General features: G+C 38.5%; 1 protein-coding gene across 1 annotated transcript; it reads left to right on the plus strand.

Moving 5' to 3' along the window:
- Positions 1-3,560: 3,560 nt before the first annotated feature.
- On the plus strand, positions 3,561-12,345 carry LOC122023472 (protein NEDD1-like). Its single transcript, XM_042581589.1, has 10 exons — positions 3,561-3,846; positions 4,264-4,376; positions 5,461-5,718; positions 5,815-5,919; positions 6,027-6,092; positions 6,234-6,455; positions 7,040-7,567; positions 8,240-8,842; positions 8,926-9,105; positions 11,776-12,345. Exons 1-10 carry the CDS (start codon positions 3,690-3,692, stop codon positions 11,872-11,874), a joined length of 2,331 nt encoding a protein of 776 aa, XP_042437523.1. The 5' UTR covers positions 3,561-3,689; the 3' UTR covers positions 11,875-12,345.
- The last annotated feature ends 1,363 nt before the right edge of the window (positions 12,346-13,708 follow it).

Raw genomic sequence — 13,708 nt, forward strand, 5'->3', positions numbered from 1 at the left:
TGAATCTTTTACAAACTTAGTGTTGAAAAATAAATTTCAATTTGTTTTGAAAAATAGATTTTTCAAACTTAGTTTTGAAATTTTGGTTTTGAAAACTTATGTTTGAAAAGCGTTTCAAAGTTGAAACTTGTTTTGAAAATTTAATCTTGAAATTTAGACCTTATACACTTATGTTTGAAAATTAAACTTAAAAGTTTTCAAATCTTTATACTCCCCCCAGTCAACTTGATTTTTTCTTGGATTTAAAAATTGTACTTTTGTCCTTGAATCCTGAACCAAACTCAGTTATTTTTCAAGATTAAGTGTTATTGTTTTAAGTAACTCTACACTATGATTGTTTACCCTTGTTTTTTGATGAATGCCAAAGGGGGAGAAGGGTTAGGTGGTTAAGTTAGCTAAACCAATCTGAAAAACACAAACTAACTTTAAAACCACACAAATGCATGATGTTTCGTACATATGCTTTCACTAACTTAACCAGGTTGTCATTCCATCAAAAAGGGGGAGATTGTTGGTGCGGGTAGCACTAACGGTCTAACCCAGGTTTTGATGAATGACAAATAGGTTAAGTTAGTTGTGTTGTTGTCTGACACTTTGATCGAGTGTGCAGGAGAAGTCCAGACAGGTCGACGGGCTGACCAGATGTCTGGCACGAAGTCCAGCTAGGTCGACGGGCTGACCGGATAGCTGGCGAGAAGTCCAAGCGGGTCGACGGGCTGACCGGACGCTTGGCGAGAAGTCCAGCTAGGTCGACGGGCTGACCGGATAGCTGGCGAGAAGTCCAAGCGGTCGACGGGCTGACCGGACGCAGAAGAAGTCCAGACGGCCGACGGCCGACCGACGTCCCGCGTGTAAGTAAGGTAAGTCACCGGAGGGGAGTGATTGCGAGGACGCGCTCGGGAAGGGAACATTAGGCGTCGATTCGGCTTAGATCCATTTGATATCTAAGTCGAGATCGTGATCGATTCCGGAAGACGGAATCTAAGTCATACTCTTGATGCTAATTTTATTACCTAGCGATCTGAAAATGTGCTAACAAACCGGTCTGCAGGTTTATTTGCTCGACTAACACCGCTTAGGGAACAAGTGAGGGTCCGGCGCTGGATTCCCGGCGCCTGAAGGGATCCAGCGCCTGAGGCAAATTTTATCCCAGACGACGTTGACACTGGAGCATGCTGGTTGGGAGTGTTACGTCACATTCCGTGCGCCTTAAGGGATCCAGCGCCGAGCAAGATATAAAAGAAGCCCCAGGAGTGGAGCTTCAAGAACACATCTCTCAGAATTCCCCTGCGCTCCAACGACGCTCACAAAGCTCCGACGACTCACTCCGGCTCTCTTTTTAATTCATTGTTTGTCGGTTAGCTTTGTTTTCTTTCTTTTCATTAGCAATATTTGTACGTAAATTGTAATTATCCGAATTGCTAGTGAATTGCCCAACGAAAGTACTCAAGGAGTACGGGCCTTCGAGCAGGAGTCGTCACAGGCTCCGAACGAAGTAAAAATCAACAGTGTTCATCTCTTTACTTCTTTACTTTTCCGCTGCGTTTTAACTCGAGATTTTCGAATCGATATTCACCCCCCCTCTATCGAATACAACGGTCTTACAGAATCTACCGGGTGCCCCCCTGGAAGGTTCGCACGGGCGGCCGACGAAGAGAGATGACCAGGACGATGACGCTGTCGCTCTGCGCACACTTAGACGAGTCCACCAGTCGTTAGAGACTAGAAACCAGGGAAAAAGTCCCCGGGTCAGGTCCTCCGACGCTCAAGTCAGGTACTTTTTCCCCAGAAATCGCAGAGAAAAGACGAAAAGTAAAGACTAGTGAGAAATGACGAGTGAGCGTGCCTGCATAAGGGACAAGACATCCCTTTTTATACTGCAACAGAAGTTTCTAGGTCTGACGGGTGTCAGGGAATGTCGACTGTCAGGCTTTGTCTGGTGGTGGTTGACACGCGTCTCTTCTTAATAGGCTGGCGGCAAAACCAAAGGTGTATGGAGCCTCGGCTGTTAGCATATTCCCTGACATTGATTATTCTCTGACATTCTCTGACAAGTGGTTACGATTCCCTGGCTTGTTTGTTCTGTAGTGTCTGGGCGACGAGTATGTATTCCCAGACCTGTACCTCGACCTGCTTCTACATACTTGATATCCTTGGCTTGTATGTCCCGACCTGCACGCCAGGTCTGTTTCCCGACCTGCATGTATACCTATGATCCTTGGCTTGGATGTCCCGACCTGTGCACTAGATCTGTGTCCAGACCTGCATGTATACCAATGATCCTTGGCTTGGATGTCCCGACCTGCGCGCCAGATCTGTGTCCAGACCTGCATGTATACCAATGATCCTTGGCTTGGATGTCCCGACCTGCACGCTAGGTCTGTGTCCAGACCTGCATGTATACCTATGATCCTTGGCTTGGATGTCCTGACCTGTGTGCCAGGTCTGTGTCCAAACCTATGATCCTTGGCTTGAATGTCCCGACCTGCGCGCCAGGTCTGTGTACAGACCTGCATGTATACATATGATCCTTGGCTTGGATGACCCGACCTGTCCGCCAGGTTTGTGTCCAGACCTGCATGTATACATATGATCCTTGGCTTGGATGTCCCGACCTACACGCTAGGTCTGTGCCCGGACCTGCTTGTATATCCGTAATCCTCGGCTTGTAGGTCGTCCCCAATTATACCTGGCCCATGGGCCTGGTCCTTGACCGCTGCCAGGGCTGGTCCTTGTCCGGCTTATAATCCCCTCCATTGACCACTATGTCAGCTGATATTTTGACCTTGGCCACGTAAGTTTGACTTTTGACCTCCCTGCTTTCCACGTCAACTTGACTGCTGACCGGCCACGGAGGCTTGACTTCTGACCTTCCTGACCTCCAGGTCAGCCTGACTTCTGACCCTCTTGTGGTATTGACTCATAACCACATCATCATACCGACCTCACAAAACATGCACCGTATCATTATAAATTGAAGATGTTATAAATTCATGTTCTTACGTCTAGTTTGAATCAATAATATAGTAAGAGATAAAATTTAATAGCTTAAAAAGATTCATAAAATAGATCTCATTTAGTAGTAAGAGTAAAACTTGATTGTTATTGTATATGAAATTTGAACTACTAATAATATTGAAGTATCTCGTCAGGATTTATTTGTATTTTCCGAATTTACTTAATAACAGGTTTATGGAATAGGATTATCTATCTCCAAAATTAATTGGACCGAAGGCCCAACTAATCAAGATATAAAAAATAATAAATAAAAGCTCATAATTAATTATGATTTATGTTTATATTAAATAATTCATAACACAATATTGATATTTAATTTAGGGGGAAAATAATATTTTGTTAGTGTTAAATTATTAAGTTGGTTAAATAGTAAAGTGCTACATATTGATTTCCTATGATTCATCTTACTTTTCAGGTTTATCCGGCAGTAAATGGAAGTTTTATGGAGTTGGATGTACTTTTCAGATTTATCCGATAGAAATTTTTGTGGGTCGGACTCGGACATACTTTCATTACGGGGTCAGACGTACCCAATGGAAATCTTTGTGCACTCCGGGAGATTAGAATGAAGGTAGACATACTGTGTGCTTCAATAAATCCATTCCAGTATTTATCAGAAACCCTAGTGGACTGTCCGTTGCTGTGTGGATCTGGCGAGGAGAAATCGAGAGATGCGGTTCGTGGATTCATCAGTTTCGCTTCTCGCCACTTGCGGCGGCGACACCGTCAAGCTCTTCGACGTCACGGTGGATGCCGGCGATCCCTGCACCCTCAGCTACACGCCTTCCCCCGGATCTCAAATCAACTCCGTCAAGTGGAACCACACCAGTAAAAACGCTTTCCCGCCTCGTTTTATATCGCACTATCTGTTTGCTTCCTCTTTGCTGTGCATTTCTGTTATGCTTGTGTCGGAGGGTTTTGTTTGCTCGATTTTAGCCTCTCTTTTTTTCCCCCCGATAGTCTGGGATGCGTTACTCTCTGAAGCAAAATTACTAGGAAACTGCGTATCTGCATTTTTTTACTTCTCTTGGAAATTTGTTGCTTTGCCGTGAATCTACACTATTCGAATTGTATAAGGGCATGTTTCATCCTTGCCTAGTGCCGTCAGAATTTAATTTTCCCATGACTCATCATTCAAGTTTATTTTGTATCTTGTATAACTTAGTTAATTTTGTTAATCCAGCGGATGGTGGCTGACTTTCACGGTGGAAAAATCTTACTAAAGTTTAATCTTTGTTCGTGCAGACCTAGTGGTTGCTAGTGCTGGTGACGATAAAAAGATATCACTTTGGAATAAAAATGGCCAAAGTATGGGATCCTTTCCTTCTCACGGCAGCGACCTTGCTGATGACATTGAGGTAGCTCATTGTTTGCTCATTAATTTGTTCTATTGTGATCAATACATCTGGTTTTCTGGAAATTTACAGATGCCCGGATGGCATTCAAATCATTTACTGCATTTTTTTCCCCTCTGTCTCTCTGGTTTACATCTTTTCTTCAGTTCAACCACTGTTAATGATTATTCTAGAGTGACCTGCGTGTCTCTGGTTAATTGTTAGTGAATTGATTTCTACTAGAATGTCCTGCATGGAGTCAGTAGCATTGCTACCAATTTCTTTTCCATCTAAATCATGGACAAAATAAATAAACTAAAAGCACTGGAACTGTTGGCACGATAGAAATTGCCACCTTCTTGCTATGCTGTGTCTGGGTATTTGCTTCCATCAATATTTTCTTCGAACAATCACCATTGTTCGTTTGACTCCCTTATGAATTTTAGCATACATGTTGAACAAATAAGAAGAAAATAGCTAGCATATCTCTTTTGCTAGGTAGGTTATTTCTTTTCATCTAATTGTACAGCAATGTCTGCCAATATAGCATAAGTCTGACTTTGACTTTTACAGTTGATGACTTTGCAAAAATTGCTTATTCTGATGTTACACATTGAAGAAATAAGAGACTTAAAAGCTAGATTTTCTCCTTTTCTAGGTAGTTTTTTTTTTCTTTGCGTTTGAGTGCAGAGCATGGAAAATGTTGCTTGTAAACATAGAATGAGTACAGCTTGATTATTCTGCAAGTTTACACTTGATGGTAAAAATTAAGAGAAATTTTATGGCTGTGCCGTGTTTCGATATTTGCAATTGTAATAATATGAATCCTTTACGTTATTTTTGTATGTTTCATTGTGATGCTAAGTACCGCTCCTGAGCCTTGTTTCCCCTTGTTGTGATTAGGGACAAATTAGTGCATACTGGCAGTCTGGGTGACTATACCTGTATTTTTTTTAGTAAGCTAACCGATTCTGATTGATGCCTAACAGGACCTAAATGACAATATGGCCAGGGGTTTAAGTAATAAAAACACTTCTTATCTGTGTAATTATGAGTGCATAATATATCAAACATTTTAAAGATTTTTTTACTTTTCTCTATTTTGTAGGAATCCATAAATTGTATCAGCTTTAGTAATAAAAGTTCTAGATATCTTTGCTCTGGAGGAAGTGGGCATATTGTCAAAATATGGGACCTGCAGAGGAAAAGGTGCATCAAACGGTTGAGTGGTCATACTGACACAATTACAGGTGTAATGTACAACTGCAAAGATGAACATTTAGCATCCATCAACGAGAAGGGGGATCTCATACTTCATTATCTTGCTTCCGGAACACGGGCTGAACTCAAGGATCCAAATGGGCAGGTTATTGGCTGTCAAATATTTTGAAAATTCCAAACTTTCGCTCTACTAACATCTTTTTTGGTTTAACATGAATCTGTATCGGTGATGCGATTGCAGGTACTAAGAGTACTTGATTATTCTCGATTTAGTCGACATCTTTTGTCAACAGCTGGGGATGATGGATCTGTTCATATTTGGGATACAACTGGTCGCAGACCAAAGGTTAGTAAAATAATATTTCTTAATCTGCTAAAATGAAGGAGAAATTGTATTTGTTCCCTGCATTCACTAAAAAATTGATCTCCATTCACTCTGGCTCTTGGTGTCAGGTTTCTTGGTTGAAACAGCATTCTGCCCCAACAACTGGTATTTGCTTCTCTCCATCAAGTGACAAGGTATTATCTTCCTAGGAATCTATTAAATGATTTGGATTTCTGGTGGATAATTATACATGGTTTGGCTAGTTTTGTTGGATGGGAGGTGCTTGTTCTATAGAAAATCAATGGCCATTATATCCTGACTTGTTTTCCCTGTAGATTATTGTTACAGTTGGTCTTGATAAAAAGTTGTATATGTTTGATTCTGGAACAAAAAGACCCTCATATTGCATGCCTTTTGAGGCACCCTTCTCATCGCTGGCATACTGTGATGATGGTAATCTATTGGCTGCTGGGACAAATAATGGACGTGTAGTATTCTATGATGTTCGAGGGAAACCTCAACCTTTCACAGTTCTTCGTGCATACAGTAGTTCAGAGGTAAGATATCTTATCTGCCAAGAATAGCATGCATTTCATAGTCATCTTGATTCTTTTTTTCACTGCTTCATTAAATAGTCTATTTATATGCTGATGATAGCATGCCTTTCATAGTCATGTTTGTTCTTTTTATGCTAAACAATCCTGTCAGGTCATGCAGAACATGCAAGCATATAGATGCTGCAAAGGTTTTTATTAGTTTATTTGATCTCATATGACAGATTTAGATTCAATTTCATCAAGTAATCTGAGAAAATCACACGTTTGGGTTTTATATTATTAGATCACAGGCAGTGCACATAGATAAAAAAATCTATCTTTCTGAATAAAGATTGATTGAAAATTACATCTGTGCTAGTTTATTGATACATGTTATGATGCTTGATTAGCCTTGTGAAACAAATTATAAGTGAGAACAGATATAATATATTTCTGTGATATTTAAAGAAGTGTTTTCACTGTGATTTTGGGTATTCATCAAAGTTTAATAAATAAAGAAATCAATGAAGTAAGCCTATATGAAATTCTTAGTATATTGTTATTTAATTGTTTTCCCTACCACTAAAGTTGGACCTTCACTTCAGGCAATCATAAACCTGTGTTGGCAACGGACAAAGCCAGTTGTTGTAAATGAAAAAAATTGTACTGCTGAAACTGCTCTTCTGGGGGGCAGTAGTGAAGATTCTGTGCTTATGCCAGATCCCTTGCCTTCTGTTGCAGTGTCTAAGTTTTCATCCACATCGGTACTGCCTAGCCTACGTGCTTCAAATATCAGTGGATCATCAATTTCAATTACATCAAACATATCCACAGCTGATGAAACTCCTCATAGAAGTCGCTTATGGCCAGGTGGAACACTGCCAAAGCTACATGCACGGTCTAGTTATGATTCAAAAGATGACATGGATGTTTTTTCTCCACTGGTTGATGTCCAGCCAATTACATCATCACTTGGTAGTTGGTGGAATGATAATGATGAAATGAAAAAAGACCAAACATTTGTTGATAAAAAGTCGACATTATTTTCATCCTCAAGGAGATATCCATTACCCGATGGGACCACTGATTCACATCCAATTTCAGATTGGAGATCTATTGCAACCTCAAGACAGGTATTATAGTCAATATCAATTGATTTGTACATATTTGTTTTCGACTGCTTAATACAGTCTTAATAGTTGTAAGAAAGACTTTTGCTGCATTCTAGGTTTTTTCAAATTCGAGGTGGATTCCTATTATCTAGCTGCAAGTAAATTATCTTTTTTGTAGTCTTGTGCTTGAAAGTAATGTGTATTTGTTGAAAACCTGGATCGAGATAAATTTATGGTGTTCTGACAAATTATTCTCTTTATTGTATATGTTATTATGGAATTATGGAATTATGGAACACTCAGACATTCGATGATGGAAAAAAACTGTTGGGCATTCATAAATACATGATTCATACACTCTCTTTCAGTATCAAACACTGGACAACCCACTTTTTTATCTTAAAATTGAGGTGAAGCAACAACCATGCTTATTGGTGTGAAGCTGCTCTCTGTTTCTCTTTTTCCATCTCTTTGGAAGATTATTTGAACTAATCAATCAGACAGTTTGTCAGGACACCAAAGAAAACACTCATCTGCACCTGACATTTTAACTTTACTGTGCAGTTCACTTGCTAGTGCAGTCTTCCATATCCCCTTCTTGTCATTGTTTTATTATCTTAGCAATAGAAAACAAGATGCCTTTATTGTCTTATCCTAAAACTTTGGAAACTAAGTTCTCAGTAAATTTTGCAGGATGACAACTCGCCTATTCAACCACTGGCTGCAAAAAATTTCACACAAACAAAGAGTGAGATATTCATTCCTCAACCTCCTGGGAACACATTGCCGGACAAATCAACCAGCATCCGCCAACCAATTTCATCATCTCGTTTCTTGCCTCCTGTATCATTTGACTCTGGGGCCATCTCTGCAGGCCCATATGATTCATCTTCATCTCTTAATGCCTCCAAGAACTCTTTGATTAGTCCTGCATTAAATTCCTTGGATCTTCAAAACAAAATCTTCAATGATTCTGGTTCAGCATCATTGGAACCTTCATCTGTTTACGGTCATCCTTCTACCATCATCTCCTCAGGGGCTAAAACAATAGGATCGTTAGCTAACCCTGATTTCTCAGGAACTGTATTCTCAGGTCTTCCACGAAGACACTTGACTAGTTCTGAGAGAACAAGCACCAGTTCCGTCTTTAGTGACAGTGTGGTATCAGCTATCAGTTCACCCAAATCAAAAAAAACTGGGCAAGAAACCAAGGAAGAATTGGTGAATAGCCTATTGTCAAGACAAGATGCATCTGCATCAGTCGGTTTAGCATCAGGGAGTTTGCAGGCATCTAATGTAACAACCTCACATTCAAGCATGTGCTCACAACTGTAATTTTGGCCAACAAATTATTAGTTGTGCTTTTCTTTTTTCATCAGGTAGCGATGCATCAACCTTCATGGTCATCAGGTCACTCAGATCAACAAATTGGGGCTTCATTTTCTCTTCAACTAGCCCAACGCACTCTTGAAGAGACTTTGGAATCAGCACAAAATCCCATGCTTGAAGCTGTGAGAAATGTTCACATAGAGATCCTTAGACAATTCCACATGCAGGAGGTACTTCTTGCTTATAATAATTTCAATTTCTGATATTTTTATCCTATTGAAATTATTATTATTTTTATTTCTATTTCTATTTCATACAAATTCCCCAATAGTATCTATCTTTGAAAGACCTTTTCAAGACTTGGTTTATGGGGTTTCAAATTCTTAAAGAGATACACTGGGATGATAGAAATATGAGTGGTTTGGGGGGTTCATTGACACAAATAATCGAATAGTTTCAACTGGCATGTGTTAAGTGTGACAAAGGAGATAATGAGTTTGGGTCATTTTGTAAGTGTGCAAATGGGATTGAAGTGAGTCAAAATGGTATTGTATACTCTATGGTAGAAATGAGTGAGTTTACCATTTGAGTTTGTCCTTTTTAATTTTAACCTTCAACCATTCAAGGTGGCATGCACTCTTCTTTCACCAAGGTGTATGTTTTGGACAGAAAATGAAGCATCCAATCATGTCAATGTTTTAAGCAACCTAAAAGTTATTTTTTATAAGCAATCATAGTATGATTGACATCCTTTCCCTCCCTGATAGCTACGAGTGACTCTGCATTTAGCCAAAGACAAGTTGTCTATGGATGCCCTTCGACTCCATTCCACGTTCTCTCTCCTTCCTTCTAATTTCATTGCATTGTAGCACCCCTTCACCTCTTGCATCTATATTGCGGTGCAGTCACATTGATTGAGGTAGTATAGGGATCACTGGCATGTTAGACTTAGAGGAAGAAATCCACTATGTGTCCACCTAGGCGGTTTGGTCCTAGCCCAATCTAGGTCCCATCTCCAACTTAATAAACAAAACAAAAGGTCATCTTAAGAGAAAAATACCATTGAAAGGAAGGTCAACAAGAAAATCAAGACAATCATGGTAATTATTAATATGATTTAATTTTGAAATTACCATTGTTGTCCCTTTCAACATCTCTCTTCTCTCATAACCTATGTGAACTCTTTGCCCCAAGAGTAGATATAGAAACTTAACCTATTATTTTCTTGGGATCTCTTGTGTGATTGACTTTCCAAATATCATCTTCCTCTCTCATACTAAAATCAATTGAAACTCAGTCTCCTGTCACCATTTCTTTCCTCTCAAAGCATATGTTGAAACTTGTAATCTCATTTGTTTTTGCAACACTTTCTCTCGCTTCATTGGTTGGAATCTCAAATAACATTATTTCTCTTATTAGTGCCACTCATATTTCTCCTTTCGTAGGTAGATGTTGGGACATTACTTGGTCTCGTCTCTTACGTCATCTCCTTATCTCTAGAGTAATATGGATTTGACTTGGTCTCTTTCTTGATTATTTTTTTTTTGTATCCTCCACGACTTGTTATTTTGTGAACTTTGGTACCTATCCGATGATAGCTTCAACTTGAGATAGAGTTAAGAAGATTATACTTGAGAAGATTTCATGTATTTTAAAGATCAAATCAATCGAGTCAAAGTCTCTATTGATGATCGTGAATAACAATGAGCGGTCCAGGCATTCACTAACTTTAGTTGGGAGCTTGTGTTAGATTTCTCAATTGTCATGCTAGCATTGCATCTTTGATGAGAGTTTTTGTGAAACTTTCTGTTTTTTTTTCGATAAGCTAGACATTGATTAATGTGCCAATCCAACTTGATTCAGAATATGAGTGTGATTCATCCGCTCACTCACTCACTCACTTTTGGCAATATTAGGATTGAGGGGACATGAGAGAAATAAGAGTCGCCTCAGCTCCACATCAGTTTAAGGTCGTCTCAGGTTTGATCATGTATCTTGGGGATACTGAATGTGTCATATTTTGGATCAGATTGTGTTTCCCGTTGCTCATCTATATGTGACAGAAGAAATGTAGTTATTGCTCAAAAGGTTGTCTTCAAATTATTTTTTCCTTGTTGTCAAGGCTACCCTAACTACAGTGACTACCACATTAAACGTTGTCTGTCCATTTAATTCGCTTGTTTTCCTCGACAAGATAAATAATCAAAATCATACAAGCTAATTCCTCGCAATAGTGTCTCCGCAAACAGTTCCTTTGCTCGTCTTCTTTGTCTGTTCCACACTTTTTTCTTGATGTTGGATTTTGTATTTCAACTTCTTTATGATAAACATTGCCAAGGTCACTTTTTTTTCTTGATGTTGGGTTCTATATTTCAATTTCTTTACAACAGATATTGCCAGGATCACTCTTTTCTTATGTTCGGTTCTGGATTTCAACTTCTTTACAATAGACATTGCCAGGATCACCATTGCTAAGGGGAAAAAACTTCAGTTCTTTGGCTTTCTATTAGTCTTTCAGTTTTTTCTCATCAACCTATCTTCATCATCTTATTGATGTGAGATTCAAATCGCTTTTCTTGCCATTTGATGTCTATATTTCTTTCTTCTTGGATCCAATTATATGCTTGAATACTTCTTTAAAATGATCTGGAAAATAATTTATGTCGAACCTCATAACGAGTTTTAAACAAAAGGAAGCTTATCTACAAGAAACCTAGCTATTTCTGTTCTTGTCACTGCTTGCTGAACTTGTATATGCCGCACAGTGAAGCTTTTGTGTAGGTCAGAAATATTACCATGTTTAGAAGTTACAAGCGTGATTCAAGCTGGCAAATAAGTCCCTTGTGGAATTTCTTTCTACTGTGAAATTTCATTGTTATTATTTTCCTTTTTGATAACAGATGCAAATGTTCGAGCTACATAAAACAGTTTTAGAAAAGCTGGAGGAACTGATGAAAGAAGTGCAGTCGTTGCGCAGGGACAACCAACAGCTCCGCTAAAGTATTTAGCGGAGTTTCTATGATCTTGCTCCTTAGTTGTTCTTTTCTTTCTAATGCTACCGGCAAATTGAATTGGCTTTTCTCAGCTTCCATTTAACTTGTACCAGATTGATGCACATGCTCCACACTAGAATCTGGATTCTGCTCATGTGAGGCGACTATACCAAGGGAAAGCACCCTTTGCCTTCTCACTCAACCCCGTCTTTCTCACTTCAAGTGTCATTACATTTTCGAAGATTATAACCAAGAGCATTACTACTGTTGGTCGACCCAGAATTCAGCAACATATGTGAATATAGCTAAGATCGATGTCGCAAGGAACAAGCTTTCCATGGTGCAGAACGTTCCAGTTTTCTGGATGAGCCAAGGATGAAGTTTATGTGATCAGGGTATATATATATTTATATATTTGTGAGCAATCTTTTGTTCGACTACAACCCTTTTATTTTACTAATCGTTTATCGTATTTTATCTTGGTGTCTATTTTACTCATTAATGTTGGAGGTAGATGATTTTTTAAAATGCCTTCCTACTTTAACAAGTTTTCCTTTTTCAAAAATGTCTTAAAATTTATTACTCTCTGTTCATACTTGCGAATTAATATGATCCCAAGAGGTAGTCTAGTAGGTAGGTAATCATGTGATAAATTTGTAGCATGAGGTAAGAGTTTGAATCATGGTGAAGTGGAAAATGCTTGCAGTATCTGATTTATCTGTCTGTATTGAATTGTGAGACTGGCGATGCTCATCTTTTGGGGATGAGTAATATTATTTTTTTGCATCATGCTTCAGAATTAATAAGAGGGTAAATTTGCATGTACTCTCCATTGGCAAACATAACTTTACATGTAGTCCTCATCCATAAAAAATTTTCTTTTCACTCTGCCAAACATATTTACCTAATTGCCCATGATATTTTTAGGTACAAAAAGTCTAAAAATTAGTATAAATCCTCTTAAATTCAGTATATTAAATTAGAATCTAGTATATTTTCTATTAAATTGAGTACGATTCTTTTTTCACCTCAAAATATATTCGATTTTAGTTTAATGTGCTGAATTTAATAGAAAATATACTCGATTTTTAATATAAAGTACTGACTTTAAGAAGAATTATACTCATTTTCGGACTTTTTGTACTCAATTTTTGACTTTTTGTACCTAAAAAATATGGGTTAATTTCAGTAGAAAATATACTCGATCCTAGTATAGAGTACTGGATTATAGTGTAAAGTGCTGAATTTAACAGGAATTATACTTATTTTTAGACTTTTTATACCTAAAAAACAAGAGGGACAATTTTGATAGAAAATATACTCGATTTTTAATATAAAGTACTGACTTTAAGAAGAATTATACTCGTTTTCAGACTTTTTGTACTCAATTTTGGACTTTTTGTACCTAAAAATCTGAGGGGCAATTTAGGTATCAATATTTGCATGCAGGGAGTGGAAACAAAATTTTGTAGGCATGGAGATTGCATGCAAAGTTATGATTACCATTGGGGATTTTTCTCTAATTTACCGTTAATAAGAAACCTAAAATAATTGCTGCATTTAATTAATGGAAAATTAATTAAAGTCCGATGTTATTTGGTTTTTTTTTTAAAATATAATCTTCATTGTTACGGTGATGAGATAAGGAGGGGCATTTTTGTCATTTCCTCTTGGGTGGGTTTGGTGTTAAGATGAGCACTATTCATTTTAAAGGGGGAGGGGGCCTTCGTGCAGGACTCTTGCCGCCGCCTCTGAGTAGAGGGAGCAGGAGGATTTTTCTTCGTATGGGGCTTCTTCGTCGCCAGCAGGGGAGGAGGAGCTCGGGTGATGGTTTTTCGCC

This window comes from Zingiber officinale, chromosome 9B, assembly GCF_018446385.1.
Source record: "Zingiber officinale cultivar Zhangliang chromosome 9B, Zo_v1.1, whole genome shotgun sequence".
NCBI classification, from domain to species: Eukaryota; Viridiplantae; Streptophyta; class Magnoliopsida; order Zingiberales; family Zingiberaceae; genus Zingiber; species Zingiber officinale.